The following is a 19,430-nucleotide window of genomic DNA, read 5'->3' as shown; positions in this document are numbered from 1 at the left end:
CTGCTAGAACTGTTATTTGTGTCTAATTTCATATGCGAATATTGAAGTTACAAAAGCTCCATGGAGAAATATTGAGGTTATGACATTGTAAAACTTATGAGATACTCTTCAGTCGTAAAAGCCTTTAAAATCCTCTGAAAACAACAGAGAATGACGACTTGAAAATGAACCTCACCTGACTGTGCTAGTTGTATCATTGTGCACTACTAATGCAGTTAATAAGGATTACTGTGGGATTTCTGTCTTAGCATTGACTCTTGCTACACTTCCACGAAGGCAATGTGTCAATCTATGCATTTAACACCGAGGCCTCCTTTCTTTTTTCCTCTCCCTTTATGCTTTTAAAGTCTCTAAAATATTTATACAGTCTGCTAAGCTGAGTAAGAGCATCAGTTGTACTACTAACGGATTCTTAAATAAGGAATTTGAATGTAAAAATGTAAGATTTCACCCTTGGTCAGAGAGAGAAGAAACAGAGAGAGCTGAGAGGCTTTGTAGCTACAGCGACTAAACCCTTCTTGATCCAAAGTCCCCATGTCAAATTGTCCTTAATCTGATCATTATCTGCAGTCTGATTTCTTGACACAGTAATCTAGAAAGTGAAGCAGCACTCTGCACTGCACACAAAAACATGGTCTGACGGTGTTGGCCTGCTGCTGCTGGAGCCATTTCTATAATCAAATATATAAAACGTAATAAATGCAGACAGAGGTGTTAAACTGCACTCGGTCGCCTCCATCCTTCATCATGACCGAGTGCCAAGTCTGCTCATCTTGTCTACAACACATCATTGTATCGGTGATGCTGTTTGTGTGACTGATTACAAAGAAGGGATTACACAGCATATTTGGGAAAGAGCAGGTCAGATAGATGAGACGTTATTATTTTATGACTCAGATACAGAGGACTGGAACCGAGGTCAGAAAACACACAAACCACTCAGTTCGGGAAAGTCTGTTACATAAGTAAAACACCATTTGCCATCTTTCTGGGAGAGTAAAGCTAATTCTTGGAGAAAACATGACAATCAGCCCATGATCTCATGTTGTATTTTCCCCCATGAATGTCCCACAGAACACACTTACTCACTCTCAGCGTATTTAATGGACTGATTTTAAACATTTCATTTGGTTGCAATTGTTATTTTGACATTTTCATAGAGATCTTGTGACTTGTGCTTCAGCAAAGTGATAAACAGCATTGAGCATCAGCAAGGGCGTCCCGCTTGGAAATACAAAGTCTCACTTTCAAAGAGGAAATCCTAGAAAATTCTGAAAAACATCTCATGAAACACGGTACACTGTGGACAGTCAAAATAAAAAGCGAAGAAATAGGCCGAGTGATCCATTTACATGGCAGCTTGAGCTTTTTGTGCCACTGAACATTACCCTCTGCCCCTGTCTTCTCTCAGCACTATTGCTCTGCAGCCTCTCTCAAGTGTCCGAGCAGCATGCCTTTCCTCTTCGGGCTGTCGTACCCAGCCAGAGCTGCAGTGTGGTGACTGCATCTACTCAAGCTTGAAATCTGAGCCCATTATGTCAACAGATGTTACGGACAGAGAGGAGGGCAAGCGTGAGGGAAGGAAATATCAAAGTGGGAGCAAAAGGAGGGAGACACATGAATAAAATAAAAGAGTAAGCTCATAAAAAGAAAAACTGGGTACTTGTCAAAACTAAAAAACAAAACAATACACCCTGCCAGTAGCACTTCAGGAAATAAAACAAACAGTATTTATCAAAATTCACATAGATAAATCAGGTGTGAAAATAGAAACTGCCCGTCATTATTAACTTGTTGTTTCAATGGCATTTCTAAGAATATGGGTATCACAGACACTGGTTTCAACAATTTCAGACGCATTCGTCTTGATTTCTTCTACTCTGAATTAGTGGAGAGCGAGCAGAAATATAGCGGCCAAGAATTTATTAGCGTCTCCTTGACATTATTTCTTTGGGGGGCATTTTCAAAAGCACAAAGGTGGCAGAATTCAGCTTCACAGAGGACATGCTCCTCGTCAAACACACAGATGGACTGTCTTCAAAACACCACAGCACATACAAAGAAACAGCTTCTCCTACAAAACAGTGAATCCAGTCAGGTAACCTCTTGAAACTGTCAGGAAAAAAAGCACTGGAGGTCTGTTTGTTCCTTCCAGTCTTTTGTATACAGAGCAAGCGCGGTCATATCAATTGGACCCTGGCACAAGTTTTGTACAGGCTAAAGTGTGTGTCTTGTTTTAAACAGTTTGACAACAGTGAAAAGTAACAATGGCATATGGTTATCTTACACTGACTGTTGGCCCCCATCAGAAGTGCAACTCCACTGGTATATTTCAGTCCTGGAATCTCTGTCCCACTAAGAGTGCCAGACAGCAAATGCAACGGCTTTACTTTAAGATTTCTCTCTTCAAATTGGCTTCACCTCTACATAAAAGTTTTTCCCTTTAAATACATTCTCTTCCACTCTAAATCTCTATTTTAGCCTCTCCATTCGTCTTCTGATAAGAGCTTCAGGAGCAGCTCGTAGGTGGCGTTGATGATTCCCCAGGAGAGCAGTGAGCGGTGGTAGTTGAGGTGGGCCCCTCTGAAGAGCTTGGCCAGGCTGCCACCTCGCTCCCTCCACACTGTTAACAGCACCTGCCTGCAAGGCTGGAAGGCTCCGCCAACCTGGGACTGAGCCCGTGATTTTACCACATTTAATGGGTAGAACATAATGCCAAGGCCCGCCCCCAACACCCCTCCACACACAAAATCAATAACCAAGTTACCAAATCGGCTAGTAGCTTCTGGGAGCTGCTCTTTAATGGGCCCCCGGAGCCCGAAGAAGAGAACATTGCTGGGGCCATTACGCAGGAGTATGGGAATAAGGCCACGGTAGCACTCTTTGACACCATACTCGGAGAGAAGTGTCCGGAAAGTGTGGGCTGTGTTGTTGAAGCGCCCGTGGTGCCGGTGGTCTTGTAGAAGAGTCTGCACACGTTCAAATGGCGTTAGGATGGCCTCAGTAGTTCCTGCCAATGCTGCAGCAAAGCTTCGTGTGATCAGCTCTGGCACACCGCTGCTACCAACCCTGTCTAGCAAGACTCTGGAAAAGTCCTCATACAGGCCAAACATGATGGCAACTGTAGTGCTTTTTTGGAGCAGCGGAGGCAGCAGGCCTCTATAAAGATTCCTCAGGCCATCCCTCTGGAGCTGTCGCACTGCCTCAGTAGCAAACACACCGTGCAGCTGCTGGCGGAACAACACCTTCTGGATGGGGAAGGTCACCACAATATTGGTGAAGGCTGCAATGGAACCACAGACATAGTGCTTTCCTTGAGGGCCCAACTTGGCGCTCAGAGCCCCAGCAGAAAACACTGAATGGTGTCCTTTTGTCAGGGCAGCCTGAGGCTGAGGTGTCCGGGCTGACTCAGAGTCCATGGTGGTAACAGCCATGGAGGGCTCAGTGCAGCGCAGCCTGGTCTTCCAGCATCACATCAGCACTGCACTCGTCTGTAAAACACATACCGTGTCAGAGAAAGAAAAGACCAGCTGGACTGTTTCTGATTACCTTTCACAATAACATATTACATCATTAATTTCATTGTTGCCAAAGACACTACAACTAAAATTTTGTAATTGACAAGTTATGATAGAAATATATACCTAAATAAACTTTTATTAGACAAGGCAGGAACTGCAGAAATAAAACACTCAAGCTTTGAACATCAACTTAAGATGAAAATCACTACAAACTGCATTTAAAAAAACTCAATGATACCCAAGAAAAGACACCAAGATGCATTGAGTTCAACATACATTTTTATTAAACAACAACTATACATGAATTTGTAGTATGTAAGGCATTAATTTAGTGTTGTTTTTTTCTATATATGGAAGCAGGTGTGCTTTTATTTTCTCTATAACATGCTATATATTGCCTATGGTGTAGGAAAAAGAGGTTCATATTCATGAAATGCTTCGAGTGCTGGCTGAAGCAGATTGACTGGTTTCAACTCAGCCATCTGGCTTCAACTCATACAACCTGGCTGCCCCAACTGCAGACTGAAAAGCATTATTACACAACTGAAGAGGCCAGCACAGCTACTAAGCCAGGTCTTTTAATGTCATGTACGTTGCGTATATACAGATTATTTTACATGATCAGTTTCAAATGCAGTTTCTTTTTTGTATGTTGTTTTGTATAAAAGAATCTAACCTGTACACAGAACAACATTTTTTCAAATAAAAGCAAGACACAAAACTTAAAGTAAGCATCTTAATCTTATTATTTGGTATATCATTTTTAGTACATAAAGCAAGTTGTCCAGAAGTAATCCAAATATAGACCAAGAAGGACAGAGTTGTGGCAACGCTGTGGGAACATTAGAGGTCGCAGTATGCCAACTGAAATCTAACTACAAAAATTGTTACTTCAGTTTCAGGTCACTGTGACAATCCAGATTGCCTCATGGCTATTTAAATGAATATGTGAGTTTAAAGTACAGTGTATTTGTTTGCCGACTGCACTTTTTGAGACATTTGCTTCAACATTTCAAAAGAAATTAGTTTTCCCCAGGAAACTGTTGTTACTTTAAATAATAAGGTGTTCTATTTAAGTCACATACGCAATTACTGACTTCATCACAGTAATATATGGTGTTGCCTGATCACTTAAAGCGTGACTTTAACATTAAAAATGGCTTAGATATTGTACTTTGGATATTTACCAACACTTCTATGGTTATGTTTTCATTTTATTGTGTCACATTTTAATGCAATAAATACGTATTTTCCCATTCTAAATAAAGTTACACAAGAAAATAACCCCCTATTTTCGCTAAATCAACAGATCCGAAAAGAGGACAACAATCCTGTTAAGTAATCTGATATTGTGCCATACCTAAATCTTTGCCGAACACGCCCTCTCTCTGTACTGACTTCTTGGAACTCACTCACTTGTCCTGTCATGTCTGCTCTATTAGCATGCTGTTAGTCCAAAGGCTAACACACAGATAAAGATCTCACCTGAGTTTAATTACAAGGAAACGAAGCTGTTATTTCACTTACTGTACGAGCAGCTAAGTGGAGATCAACAGATCATAGACGGGTTAGCATGCTTAGCTCAACGCCACCCATAGAAATGCTAGGCTGGTTAGCAAGCTTAGCAAGAGTGAGAGCAGCCGTGCTTCCTCGTTTACTTCTACAACAGTTATCTGAATATATGTTTATGATAAATGGAAGAAGGTGGAAACAGCGTCAGACACAATGACTGCACGCTACAGCAAATACTCGTCTGCCTAGCATGCTAAGTGGCTAGCATGATCAGAGTCAAAACGGACAAGCCCAGACTGATGATTGGTTGGACACTCCGTTGACGGCAGTTGAATGTCAAAAAGCAAAAGAGCCTCTCGCAGTTTTGGTCAAGCAAGCGTTGGGCTTGTTAATAGGTATTTACCTGCTGTGTACACCAGTCGCTGTCCTATCCCTGGACAGAGAACAGTTTTGCAAGGCAATTGGGCCACTACTGTAGGTCGTGTCTGCAGCCCAGCAGCAGGTGACAGCAGTGTATCTTCGGCGCCTGCGCACTGCTGCAGATCTGACAGTATATGGATAGATAAACGACAGATGTTTCATATTTGCAGACTCAGTTAACTTTATTGTAAAAAGTACATAATGGAAGGTTTGGATTTCTGAATTGTTCCAGATATTTATCACGCAAAACACAGCACGAGTATTAAAACTTTAGTGTTGTTTTCATACGACTCGCTAATACAGCAGTGCTTGACTGTTGGTCGTAAAGCAGGACGCAGCGTCATTTTTACGGCTGCGTGGTGACGTCACTATCGTAACGTGAGAGAGTGTGTCGGTAAATAAAGACTTAGCTTTATCTGGTAAATTTATAAGGGTTTCAGTTGGTTTTCACGTCTCTTGTACGCTTGTTTTGTCTTAAATGAATATAAATAAACGAATAGAGTATGACCCGATAAACAGTTCTTGCAATAATGTCAACTGTAAGCCGCATAGCTAACGCTAGCTAGTTAATTGTATGTGTTGCTAACCTGCTAACCGTGCAGCTGAAATTTATGCATTGCAACGTGTGCGTTTAAACAAACTATATGAATTGAGGTCTGGGCTGCGTCTGTAGTTATTTGGACACCTTCAGTGCGATTTATCTAAAATGTCAGCGCATAAAGACTGCGAGTTTTTGGTGAAAAGAGCCCGGGAGCTGGTCTCTGATGATCCCTGTGCGGCCAAAGCCTGGCTCATAACTGCCAGAACCCTTTACCCTACAGATTTCAACATACAGGTAACACTACGCTTCTACAACACACATCACACTATAGCCTCTTAATGGCGTTGGTAGAGACAATTCTTTACATGTGCTTCTTGTTTGTGGATTCTCTTGATATGTAATTCTCGTGCTTTCACAGTATGAAATGTACATCATTGAACGCAACGCAGAGAGGACAGCTTCAGCAGGGAGACTGCTTTATGACATGTGAGTTACAGTGTACCTTTGTGTCCTACTGTTGCACATGTCAAATTCCCTAAGCTGAGCATGAGCTAACAGTTGCTAATAATTTGTCCGTGCTTTAGGTTTATAAACTTTCCAGATCAGCCCATTGTTTGGCGTGAGATTAGTGTCATCACAGCAGCCCTGCGCAGTGACTCTCAGGACAAGCATGCACAGTTTCTACGAGGTGAGAATTAGATTACAGTGCACTATCTTACTGTGTGCAGCTTGATAATGAAGTGTGGGTAGCTGTGATAGGGACAGTGTTTGTGTTGGAAAGCTGAAGAATGCCCATTTTTTTCTATGTGTGTTTGTATGGTTTTCTCACTCAGGGCTTTTTGAGACACTGCCTGGTCGTGTGCAATGTGAGATGCTGCTGAAAGCCACAGAGCAGTGTTTCAACACTTTGGAGAAGGCAGAGATGCTGCTGCTCCTCCTGAAGCGCTTTCCAGAGTCTGTGGTCCAACATGGGGTATGTAGTAAGACCTAAAGTTTACTGTTTTGATATGTTAACCTGGTAAAAATAGTGTTTGGACAGTGAACGGTAACAATCGGCTGTATTTTTAGGTCAATTTAGGGGAGACATTGTTGGAGGCAGAGGCATCAGAGAATGTGGAGACTCCTGTCAACTGCTTCAGAAAACTTTTTGGTTAGTGAATACTGTATTAAAATCTGTTTGTATTCATTTGCCAAATTGCCATATACCTTTGCTATATACTGTTTTTTGTTTTTTTTTCCTATCATAGTGTGTGATGTCCTTCCGTTAGTCATAAATAACATGGACATGCGCCTGCCGGCCAGCCTAATGCAGAAATACATGCTGAAAGCAGCTGAATTCTACATTGGTTATGTTACCCGTGGACCCTCACCTGATGTACAGATACAAAGTAAGTTTGTACTGTCTTGAAGTTGTTCTCTCTTTTTCTCTCTCAGTGCAAACTGACTGTGATCACTTTGAATCTTAGAATTTCTTGTCCTACATTAGCTGCTAAATCCATATTTTCTCTATTCACAGCCTGCCTCACTTTTATTGCGGGTTCTTTTTCCTTCAGGCGCTCAGGAAGGGGGGACTCTGAAGTCACCCGCTGTCTCCCGTGGCTCACAGCGTTATGTGATTGACGGCCTGTCAGAAAAATCATCAGTGGTAGCGGAGCCTTGGGAGAGGCTGCTGGATATCCTTGGTGTGGTGGGAGCCCGCTGTGAGTGGCAGGGAGACAAGGGACAGAGGTAGTGTATCTGTCTGTACACTCAGAAACTACTGGGTTGTTATGCACAGAGGTGACTCTTAAAATTAATTTACAGTCACATGCTACTTTATGAAGTTATGTTTTTTTATAGGCATTTGTTTGTGGTGCTGCTGAATTGCATTAGCACAGGCAGCAGGATTCAAACTGACATTATTTTTGTATCTCCATGCATAATAATAATATAAAATCTTTATGTTGATTATAAAAACTATCACATTAAAGGAAACAGTTCTGTTGGACATCTGAAGGTGACTGATAAAAGTAAAATAATACACTGCCTGATAAAAAAAAATTGGGGTCGCACATAAATGTCCTCATTTTTGGAAGAAAAGCATTTTTTTCAATAAAGATGGCATTAAATTAATCATAAATTCAGTCTAGACATTGTTTATGTGGTAAATGACTATTCTAGTTGGAAACGGCTGATTTTTAATGGAACATCTCCATAGGGGTACAGAGGAACATTTCCAGCAACCATCACTCCTGTGTTCTAATGTTACATTGTGTTAGCTAATGGTGTTGAAAGGCTCATTGCTATTATGTTAGCACATGAATGAAAGTGTGTGTTCTCATTGAAAAAAATGAAATTGTCTGGGTGACCCCAAACTTTTGAACAGTAGTGTATGTTTTTAGAACAGCTGAGATCTGTGTGTCTTTTCTCTAGGAGTTATGTTGACATGCTACAGAGAGTGAAGGAGCTGTGTCGCTACCTGCCTGGTCTGGAAGGAGAAACAAGGTCCCGCTGCTGCAGTCAGGTGGTCATCTGTGCTGCACTCGTCCTTTTTCGCAGTGCCTTCCTCTATGTCTCAGCTGTACAGCCTGCACTGTTCCATGGTCAGCCTCTCACATTTTTGTTAGAATGTACATCTCATCTTTTCAAAAATCGTGATTAAAACTGTGTGATTATGTTTTGCAGGAGTCACTGCGTTAAGTTCAGGCCCATGGATCCTTGTCGAGGATTTGAGCTCAGTGTATAGTGATGTGGAATTGGAGAGAGGAGGAATGAAACATGCGCATAAGAAACGCAAACTGGCTGATGGGAGAGAGAAGACTATGGTGAGGGCAAATTAGAGATCATTTAGATGTTTGTACATGATTCATGTGAGTGTCAGAAAAGGATGAACAGATTCCATTAATATGTTCTGTGGAATGTTTCCTCAATGGTTTACAGTATATGACTGAAGTGAGATTTTTTGGTTACTGTGCGTGTCATTGTAGAGCTCAGATGATGAGGACGGTCTGGGGAAAGGCCGCGGTCGACACATTTTGATGAACAAAACAGAGATGCCCAGCTGGTCAGAGACTCTGGAGAGCTTTCGCACAGCAAGAGAAAGCTGGGACCTCCTTCACTCCCACGATGGTCTGGAAAGTGGTAAGCACCTCTAGTGTTTCTCTGCTTTTGTTTGCACATCCAGTCCAACCCCAGTCCTGTTAGAATATCATAAAGTAGCTACCACAGTGACCACGCCGGATGCAAATGGATTCTTGCTGCTTTTTGGAGTTTTTGCTTTATAACTTTATTCGACTCTTTGTAAGGAGGAAGTCTTAATTATTTAAATGCGTTTTGCATTTTAATGTCTTACAGAGTTCAAGAAGATCTGTGCCACGTGGAAGACAGACAGCTGGCTGTGGTTCAGGATATTCCTCACTGATATGATTATATACCAGGCAAGATTTATCACATTTTTCTGCTTATTACAAGACACCTGCTGCTTTTTATTCTATGTTCTGTATAACCAGTACTTAATTATGTTGCATTGTGTTGAAAAGAGGATCAAAATATTCTGTCATTTTACACCGATTGAATAAAACTGTTTTGATCCTGCGGTGAAATTCAGTCCTTGGAGGAGCTCCAAATTCCAGATGCATAGTAATAATAGATTTTACTTGTTCAGTAGTTAAAGATAGGGGCAAAGAGGCATAAAAATATCACAAACACACACAGCATATAGATTATTTTTATTCTGTATTAATTCAGTTAGTACAGCATATTAATCATGTAACTGTCTGTGGTTGTATAATAATTCCGTGTGCATGTGTTGTCTCCAGGGGCAGTACCGTAAGGCCCTCTCCAGCCTGCACCAGATGGCTGCAGTGCAGCAGCCCCAGCCTGGGCAGCAGAGCCCTTCTGGTCAGACCAGTCTGGAGCACCACAGGGCCCTCATACAGCAGGCATCGTGCCACTATGCGCTGGGAGAGTACAGGGTACACACATCCACACAACCGCACTCTCACAGTATCTGTCAGGTTGTTAGGAGTCTCAAGACAAGCACTTACAAGCATGCTTCACTTTTTCCACTTTTCCCCTGAGCAGTGATTAACATTTTTGATGTACAGTTGTTTGTGTAAAACCACTTTTGTAGAGATATGTTGTTCATGGAACTTTTAGACTGTATCTGCATTTATATATACTTGGGGGTTGTTTTATGTTATGTTCATTTGATGAAGTTAACCCCATTACATAAAAATACAATGTTCTGTGTCACAGATGAATCTGTCTCTCCAACTGGCCTGAAGGGGGAGATAAAGTTATGCTCTGTTACACAGAGTTATAACTGCTACTGTGGGTTAAAGGTTTCACAGATTGCGTTTCACATGTTTAACACAACCTTTTGCTCACTTTGCTCTGCAATAAACTGCAGTTGTCAACTGTTCATACCTGGCATTGTATCAGTTTTGAACATTTAAAACCTAAATTACGCAGTAGCTTACCAAATGTACTCATCTGCATCTGGTCGTGGATACATTTTAGAAAAAGGACTGACCTAGAAAAAAATGTCTGCTACTCTGTGACAGAATAAATACATACTGTTTATTTTTAATGAAATGTTGCATGATATCCCTTCCCTCAAGTATTGTACACAATGTGTTAATCAGATGGCCTGTGACAAGCTGCTTGATGTTGTTGGTGGACTGGTACCTCCAAACCAAGAACCGGCAAAGGCAGCAGAGGATCAGGGTAGAGTCAAGACCAAAAGTAGGAAAGGTAAACACCTCCTGAGGTCACTCACTGATTCTCATTCTAAACACGTTTAAATAGATTTTTGCAAGACTGATAACTCAATATTAAAGTGTATTGTCTTTGAAATTGGTTCATATTGTGTGTACTAGTATGTTTTTATAATGTTGTGAACACTAATGCCATAGTACTACAGTGCAGTACTACTACTTTAACCACAAGTTTAGTTTTCTGCACTTTGCATAATTATGAGAAACAATCAACCGTTGAAACTACTTTTATTTCTTTGATGTTTCAAGACACAGATTAGGTCTCAACAATAAATCAAATTCAAATTCAAATTTATCACAATGCAATTAGTCAACTGCAAAGGCTACACCGTAGTATTTACACTATGCAGGTGGTCTGATCCACAGTTGAAACTGATGTGTCAGTGGTTTTGCAAATTCCTGCCGTCATCCTTTGTGTGAAAATGTGGTTGTCACACTTTTGATTGCATCTCATGTGGTCATGCTCCATCATGTTTTAAAGGTATTACACTGTGACTATTGAACGGAAGCTTCTAACACACCTCAAATTGCAAAATCTGTCAGAAAAATTGCAATTAGATATTTTACTCAAATTGTTTACCAAGACTTCTTAATTCCTCCATCTGATATGTGACAGAGAGATGTGCAACTGGAATTTCGTCAGGATGTTGCCTCTTTTTTTGCCTTTACTAGGTAATGACTTGAGGTTACTTCCTTGCACCAGCAAAGCTGTGCTACCTTTCTGTCTCCAGCTGATGCTCGCCTGCTTCAAGGTATCTTTGTGAAGACATGCACTATGTTTGGACTGTATATTTTTCAAGGCTGGATACAGAATTCGATAAACTTTGTCAAACAGTCGTTCTCTGCCTCTCGTTTTGCCACATCAGCTTCGTGCCTTCACGGACAATCGTGACGACCTGTCGCTTGGTCATGTGGTGGTGCTTCTGCAGCACGACTGGCCGCAGGGAGAGATGCTCTTTTTAAAGGCAGTGGATAAAATCTGTCAGCAGGGCAGCTTCCAGTACGAAAATTTCTTCAACTATGTCACCAGTATCCTTTTTTCTAACATGGTATAACTTGATGACAGAAGGTTGATGCATCCTGTGTTGAATCTGTGTTGTCATGTCTTTGACGTTGTTTTCCATGAGCTCATGAGTTTGCTCAGACATTGACATGCTGGAGGAGTTTGCATACCTGCGTACTCCAGACGGAGGGAGGATTCAGCTGGAGCTGCTGCCCAATCAGGGAATGCTAATTAAGTAAGCAACCCCCATTCTGAGCTTTTTCAGCTGGCATCGTGACTCTGCACTCTCCCGTTCTGTTGGTGTGTTTTTACGTTCAGTTCAGTTTTATGAGCCATAATAATTGGAATAATTGTAGCGTAATACAGGGCAGGGTCAGCAGCAAAATGAAATATGTTGGATGAGAACACAAAAACTTTAATAAAGGTTAGAGCAGGGGTGTCAAGATCCGTTCCTGGAGGGCCACTATCCTGCATGTTTTAGATGTTTCCCTGCTCCAACACACCTGATTCAAATGATCAGCTCATCATCAAGCTCAGCAGAAGCCTGATAACGAGCCTGATTATTTGAATCAGGTGTGTTGGAAGAGGGAAACATCAAAAACATGCAGGATAGTGGCCCTCCAGGAACGGATCTTGACACCCGTTAGAGCAAATGGAGTAAATACTGATAGATATGTTAATGACAGAGGATTTATGTAAAAAAGTAAAGATAATGAGTGTATATTAACAGTGTTGCATATTGAGTATGTAGCGGTTCCGGTTAAGTAGAAGTAGACGTGGTTGATATTTAATTTTTCTTTCTAAACACTGCAGTAAACAATAGGCAGTCCAGTCAAGCAGGTAAGCAAACATTCAGTGTGGATTATTTAGATGTGACAGTTGAGAAGCCTGATGGTAAAGAGGACAGGTCTATCAACTGATGATCTACATAGACGTGGCCTGTGGGGAAAACTTCACTTTGAACTGAAAAGACTGTTAATGGAGTGGGCCTTCATTAAGAAAAGGGGTTTGTGATAAAAAAAAAAAAACAAGGCTATGAAAACTCCTTCATTCATTGCTGTAGAAGTTAAGACACTTGAATGCACCCTCACTGACTGAGAGTTGTTGAATGTTGCTGTCCCTCAGGAATCCTAGCCCCGCCCTGGGGGTGGAGTTAAATACCCTTCTGCTACAAGGGGTGCAGACGATGGACAGGTACCCCAGGCCCCTCCTCCCACAGTCCCCATCCCGCCCACACCAGTCACCCTTCCTTCATTCCCAGCTTCAAGGCTTGTCATCCCCCAGTTTTAATTTGGGCCTGTCATTTTTACATCAAGAGTTAGTCGTCTTTGCTTTCCTGTCGGCGTTTGTTTATTTGAGCCATTACTCGTCTTTCTGTGGTCATCACTGTTGTTGTTGTTATTTGAGGATGATGTTGGTGTTGTACAGTAAATTTAGTTTTTTTTGCCTCTTCATAACACTTGATCTCATTTCATTTGTGGACATGTTTTTTTGTGATTTTGGTTTATTATAATCGAATATGTTATTTAAACGTGACTGGCTGGTTTATGTGTGTAAGGAAAAGGTAACATGCTGTTTCCATGCCTTTGTCTTTACTGCATAGGTATGACAGTCAGTTTATAAGAATGTATTTCTGACCAAGTCTATGTTTGTGTTTATTTTTTATCTTTTCACTCTTGCAGACACCACACGGTGACACGGGGAATCACCAAAGGAGTGAAGGAGGACTTCCGTTTGGCCATGGAGAGGCAGGTGTCGCGTTGTGGAGAGAACTTGCTCAGCGTGCTCCACCGTTTCTGTATCAATGAGAAAATAATCATCATCCAGTCCCTTCCTTGACACCTGGCCTGTCCCATTTAAACCTTGGCACAGTTTTAATGCAGTTGGACTGGATTTATGACTCCAAAAGGTGTTTCTCTACAGAGGACACATTTCTAGCTCTCATGTCTTTTATCATCCATCATTGCTTAAGAAAGGTCAATGTATTCTTCTTGCCTTAAAAGTGGACCTCTCTTTACAGAGAGTTAAAAACAATGCTGTATACACAGTGTTGATGTCATAATCACTGTACAGTTTGTAGTTTTTTCCCTACTAGTACAAAGTTGAGGTGGTAACTTAACGTTCTTAACCACATTTCATACTGTGATGTTTTGTGGGAGTCAGCGATGACAAAAAAAAAATCAAATGCGTTTTGATACTCATTTTTGTAAAGTTTATTGTTTTTGCTACAGTCTTGATCAAATAGTTAGTTTTTATTGATGTTTCCATTAAATGTCGCCTAAATGGTTTAAAGAAGTTGACATGTTATTACGTCATTTCTATGTTTCAAGCGCGTCAGTTGCTCAATGCTTGTAAAACAAAATTAAAAATGAGATGCTTTAACTCAGGCTACAATATCTACACAGTTTCGCTGGTGCATCTAAATACCTGTATTACTTTGTTCTCATTTAGAAACTTTCCAGTGCCCCATTCACTGTTCATTTCCTCTTAAAGTCTCCCCTCCATCGTCACTCCTGTATTTCTGTGACTGGTTCATTTGGTAGATCAGCCTGCAGGGCAGCTCTGAGGTTGGCCCAGAACAGCCTGTGCTTGGCCCTTTCCTGAGGCCACTCCAGATAGGTGTGGCGGTTCATCATGGACTTCAGCTGGTAGTACTTGGATGGGATCAGGTACTGAGGCAGAGGCTCGAGCAGAACCAGAACAATACTGTCTGAGCCCCGAGAGAGACGCTGGTGGCTGGCGAAGTACAGCTCATAATGGCACCACTCGCTTTTCACAAAGTGAGCGGAGAGCACAAACACAGAGCGGCGGCTTTTCTCCACACAGCCAATGATGTTCTCAATAATAGTCTTTCCTGGCACAAAGTTTTTCTCATGATGGCAGATTCTGAGTCCTCCCGCAGGGCCTTCGAGGTTTGGAAGGAGGGAATTGTGCACCCAGTCTGCATCATGCTGGCTATAAGACACAAAAGCATGAAACTCAACACCTACCAGCTCTTCAGGTCGAACCTGTTGCATTCTTGCTCGATGTTTGGCTCTGGTCCACTGCCAGATCATGCCCATGTACCAGGGAACATCCAGACGATGGCACAAGATCATAACTATTAAAATCAGTGCCACTGCTGGGACCAAGATAGTGATGGCTAGGAGGATCAGATTACAGGAGAGCTCTGGGATCCTGATGTCTTTCAAAGTGGATTTTCTATCAGCCTCTGGGTAGAAGCAATAATAGTCAAGTGGCCAATTCAACAATTCAATTCCTGTTTGACTTCTTTTATTTTCTGACTTAATGCCAAGACTTATGAAATGTAGCAGAGAGCATGTACAAGTGAAGGGGTTGTCACTGACATCGAGGGTTTTCAGTTGGGGGCAGCTTTCTAACCTATGCACAGATGGGGCATGGAGGGAATTTGACTGGAGCAGAAGTTTGTTCAGTACGGGGAAGGTGTTGCATACTGGCAGGTCCCGCAGCTTGTTAGCATTTAGATTCAGAGACGAAAGGTTCTCCAGTTTAAAGATGGTTGGTGGCACCACAGAAATCTGGTTGTTCTGAAGGTCCAGTGTCTCTGTTCCATTTGGTAAACAATTAAAAACTGAATCTGTCACACCGGTAAAAGACAGATTCAAATTTTTGATACCTGGTGGCCAGATACACGCCGACGAACCGTCATAAATGATGGAGTTGAGGCTGAGGTCCAGGTGTTGCAGGGATGTCATGTGTTGGATACGCTTGCTCAGTAGCTGAAGGTTTTTAATACTATTGCCCACCAGAATCAATTTCCTCACGTTGGCCAGATTCTCACATTCTTTAATGACTTCACGCTTCACTGTGGAGAAAATTGAGTCAGATATGTCACAGTTGGAGAAGTCCAGCAGGAGGATAGGACTCTGTGAAGATGGACATGTCATGTGGATAATTGGAGTCTCTGTGAGTGCTACACTCTCCACTGGCAAGTTGATAAAAAAGTTGTAAACTGACTCCTGTGAAAACAAGAAAGAGGTGACTGTAGCCCGTCTGGCTGTGAAGGACTTCATTTTGGATGTCCCGGTCACACTGGTGTCCCTTTGAGGTGGGTAGTTAATGATCACATCAGAGGCGCTCAGATGGCTAATAGATGTACCTAAAACCACATTCACAAATTCTGTCAATTCCTTCCAGCGAATTGCTAAGTTGGTGAGGTCTAGCTGAGAAGTGTGGATCTCCTTTTTCTGACTCAGCAGCTGACTTAGGGTTTCGTAGCCCTTCGTCAGATTCATCATCTCTACTTCAGCAAAGAGTGACAGAGCATCAGCGATCAGATCATGGTCCATTGTTTGGTTCTTATTGAAGGCTATCTGAAGTGTTTGAGCGTGGACATCTTTCAGGCTGCCTGCTTCATAACCAAATTTACCCTCCAGAGAAAGGGCCAGTGTGCGTAGTTTCACCTCAGCAATGTTCTTGAAGTCACCTTTACTGATGTTTTTTGCTCCAACTGTTAATCTTTCCAGTTTGACCAGTGAACTGAACTCACTTCCCAATGTCATACTAAAAATGTCATTGTGGGCCAAGTTTAGCACCAGGAGGTTCCCTGTGTGCACCAGGTATTGTTGACCTGACAGGTTCTTCAGGCTGTTGTGTGACAAGTCAAGATCCTCCAGAAGTGGTGTGTCAAGAAAAGTCTCTGCATCGATCTCCTCCAAACTGTTCCAAGACATGTTTAGGATTCTGAGAAAGGTGGTGTTTCTGAAGTCTCCTTTGTGAAGTTGGTGTATGTGGTTGCAGGAAAGGTCTAAAACCTCCACATCCTGTGGCAGGTCTGTCGGGACCACGGAGAGGTTTTGGGATGAACGGTTTACGTTGCTGTCAGGGGATGAAGCGCTCTCCTGGAGTCCCACCAACATGACCGCAGCCCAGAGGACAGCAGTTGTGAGCTTCATTGTTTGCCTAAATAACATTAAAGAAAGAAACATCCATGTTATTATTGATTAATGCACTCAGTTTGCAATTGATTGTGAACACCTAGCTAAAACTAATACGGTTTAATAGAAACCGCACAGCAATGGGTGTCATTTTTCTGTTGGTTAATCACATTCAGGTAGAGATTAAACTGCTTTAGAGAGGTGTTGATTCAACTTTATGATCATTTTGGAGTTTGTGGTGCTGTTGAACTCTACTGCTGGTATTTCTGGTATTTAGCCTCCCCTCAGTGATGTAAATGGGATGGACAATACAATAGAAGTAGCAGCAGATACAGTATCTGTCTAAAACAGTTTTAGTAAAAACTGAACCTTCATAATCTGTTTTATTAGAGTGCATTCGTTTGATGTTGAGGTAGTGTAGCGTTACTGTGACTTTGATGGTTGCGTCACAGCAAGAATGTTCTGGGTTCAAACTGACTGGTCAGCTTGGGCCTTTTCTGTGTGGAATTTGCATTTTCTTCTTGTTCTGTGTGGTTTTTCTCCAGGTGTTTTGGCCTCCTCCCACAGTCTACAGACATGCATGGACAACTAATTGACTGTTCTAAAATTGTCTGTGGGTGTGTGTGATTGTGTCTTTGTGTTAGGCCTGCAGTGAACTGGCAACCTGTCCAAAGTATGGATGGATAGTCTTTGCAAGGCAAACCTAATAAACTGGCTGCTTAGTGGATATTCTATTTATGTAATTTGACTAAACTGACCTACAGAGTCATCTGCTTGTGCACAGCAGAGTCTTATTTAACAAATAACTGTCTTTCATAAGGGATAAGGTTGATAAGAATCAACAATAATCAACCACATGAATATAGCACTTTTACAAAACGGTATTTTACAGTGTGAAAGCAGAAATCATGACAGTGTTAATCATAAACACAATATGAGCAATTGCACACTAACAGGCAATAGCCATAAATCACAGTCGTAAAACCTATCGAAACTACAGATAAAAGATCATAAATATGGCTTGGGCTAGCGAGAAGTAAACTTTCTAATGATGAAAGAATTGGTTTAATATGATCATAGCCTGTTACCCGTTTTAATCCTGACAACTGTATTTTGGAGCAACTGTGACGAAACTGAGGGACTTTTTGCTGCAGATGGAAAAATTCCAGTTGCAACAGTTTTAACAGCACTGTAAAAAAAAAAAGCATCAATGACCGTTTCAAGGTTTTCCCCAAGTTGAAAATCCCACAGCTAATTTAAATACCGGTATCACCATCTACTATTATTATTCTATTATTTTAATAGTCACATTATAAATACTGAATTGAGCAAAATAACATATTCTCAAGGTCTCAAGGTTTTTATTAGCCATTTGTGCATAAAACCAACAGTCCAGACACATTGGAACCCTTGTGGAGGGGCTCTCAGAGTCACAGTTTAAGTAACAAAACTTAAGATAAGAAATCACTATACAGAAGGAAACAAAAAATATAGATATGTATAAGAAATACAAAAATCTAATATAAAAATATAAGTATAGAGACAGGCTGTAGAGAGAGTATTGTGAATATTGCACTTGTAACAAGTATTGCACATTCATCAGAGAACAAATTTCACTTTGTAAGGATTTTCACAGGTAATAAAAACACAGATATTGCACATGTGATTAAAGTGAGGTAGCATTAGATTATTATTACTGTTTGTTTGTTTTTGAGTTCAGTAGTTTTGTTTTGCCATCAGTCTGACTGTGGCAGGAAAGAAGCTGTTGAAAAAGCGGGTTCTGCGAGTAATGATGCTGTCTGCTCTGCTGCGTCTCAGGTTGTTTGTGTCGGAGCAGAGAGTGAGCTGGGTAGAGTGAGTCTCTGGTGATACCCTCTGCTCTTTTCCGACAGCGCTGCACGTACGTAGAGTCCATGGAACTAAGTTTTGTCCCTATAATCCTCTCCACAGTCTTAATAACTCTTTGCAGAGCCTTCCTCACTGCCTGTGTGGTATTTTCATACCAAACAGTGATGCCAGCGGTGAGGATACTCTCTATCAGTCCTCTGTAGGCCTGAGTGAGAAGGCGATGGTTCAGACCAGCTTTCCTGAGCAGCCTGATGAAATAAAGCCTTTGCTGAGCTTTTTTCACTGTGGTCATGGTGTTACTTATCCAGCTCAGGTCAGGTGTGACCTGCAGTCCCAGAAATCTGTGGCTGTCTGCCCTCTACACCGCAATCCCTCTGACCTTGCTTTAACAATAAGTTGAACTGTTGTTTTCTAAAGTTTTGTTTTATAATTTTCTTGATTCCTAATTTTTTCTGTCTGTATGTGTGGACTTGTGTAATCTAAATGTTGTAATAAGGTCGCAAAATGCGAAACAAAAAGCACTACGGCGAACACAATGCAATACATGGCCAGTCTGAAGAGTTCACTTACCTGTACTGAGGTCAGATGGATTTCAAAGCGGGTGAGTATTTGGAATCCTGCTGATTTTTAAATTTTTAAAATCTCAACGAGTCGGTCTCTGTGTTCTGTCTGAAGCATGAAAATATCAGAATGCAGTAAAAACTATTTTGGAACAAATTTAATCACTGTAAGAAAAATATCTGATAGAAGCCAGAGCAAAAAAAGAAGAGAAATGCTTGACTGGCATCACCTCTCTTGCAGGATCTGCATGTGTCCCTTTTTTTTTTTATCTCTGTTACAGTAAATAACAAGAGGAAACAGACACAGAAATGAAAGTAATTCTCTGACCAATCATATTTAACTCTGGTAACATCCTCTTTTCACTTCCCC

At 41.5% G+C, this 19,430-nt stretch overlaps 3 protein-coding genes across 4 annotated transcripts; 1 reads left to right on the top strand and 2 right to left on the bottom strand.

Annotated features, from left to right (window-relative positions):
• Positions 1 to 1,085: 1,085 nt before the first annotated feature.
• On the bottom strand, positions 1,086 to 5,579 carry slc25a51b (solute carrier family 25 member 51b). The gene is made up of 2 exons (XM_022213902.2): positions 5,437 to 5,579; positions 1,086 to 3,491 (listed from the first exon to the last, which is right to left on the bottom strand). The coding sequence occupies exon 2, from the start codon at positions 3,432 to 3,434 to the stop codon at positions 2,478 to 2,480; it is 957 nt and encodes a 318-aa protein (XP_022069594.1). The 5' UTR covers positions 3,435 to 3,491; positions 5,437 to 5,579; the 3' UTR covers positions 1,086 to 2,477.
• Positions 5,580 to 5,801: 222 nt separating this feature from the next.
• On the top strand, positions 5,802 to 14,154 carry ints10 (integrator complex subunit 10). Of its 2 annotated transcripts, XM_022213896.2 has the most exons (18): positions 5,802 to 6,288; positions 6,413 to 6,480; positions 6,579 to 6,682; positions 6,828 to 6,967; positions 7,063 to 7,144; positions 7,242 to 7,382; positions 7,548 to 7,722; positions 8,407 to 8,576; positions 8,659 to 8,798; positions 8,961 to 9,114; positions 9,328 to 9,410; positions 9,792 to 9,947; positions 10,620 to 10,728; positions 11,424 to 11,503; positions 11,618 to 11,780; positions 11,896 to 11,989; positions 12,880 to 12,948; positions 13,437 to 14,154. In XM_022213896.2, the coding sequence occupies exons 1-18, from the start codon at positions 6,160 to 6,162 to the stop codon at positions 13,591 to 13,593; spliced, it is 2,214 nt and encodes a 737-aa protein (XP_022069588.1). In that variant the 5' UTR covers positions 5,802 to 6,159; the 3' UTR covers positions 13,594 to 14,154. The 2 variants fall into 2 exon arrangements, with proteins under 2 accessions (XP_022069588.1, XP_022069589.1); XM_022213897.2 differs by lacking the exon at positions 12,880 to 12,948.
• On the bottom strand, positions 13,952 to 19,289 carry tlr1 (toll-like receptor 1). The gene is made up of 2 exons (XM_022213895.2): positions 19,071 to 19,289; positions 13,952 to 16,677 (listed from the first exon to the last, which is right to left on the bottom strand). The coding sequence occupies exon 2, from the start codon at positions 16,668 to 16,670 to the stop codon at positions 14,262 to 14,264; it is 2,409 nt and encodes an 802-aa protein (XP_022069587.2). The 5' UTR covers positions 16,671 to 16,677; positions 19,071 to 19,289; the 3' UTR covers positions 13,952 to 14,261.
• Positions 19,290 to 19,430: the final 141 nt, after the last annotated feature.

Source organism: Acanthochromis polyacanthus, chromosome 10, assembly GCF_021347895.1.
Source record: "Acanthochromis polyacanthus isolate Apoly-LR-REF ecotype Palm Island chromosome 10, KAUST_Apoly_ChrSc, whole genome shotgun sequence".
Classification (NCBI taxonomy): Eukaryota; Metazoa; Chordata; class Actinopteri; family Pomacentridae; genus Acanthochromis; species Acanthochromis polyacanthus.
Note: the sequence above shows the minus strand (reverse complement) of the source record. Positions and strands in the feature narration are given on the sequence as shown.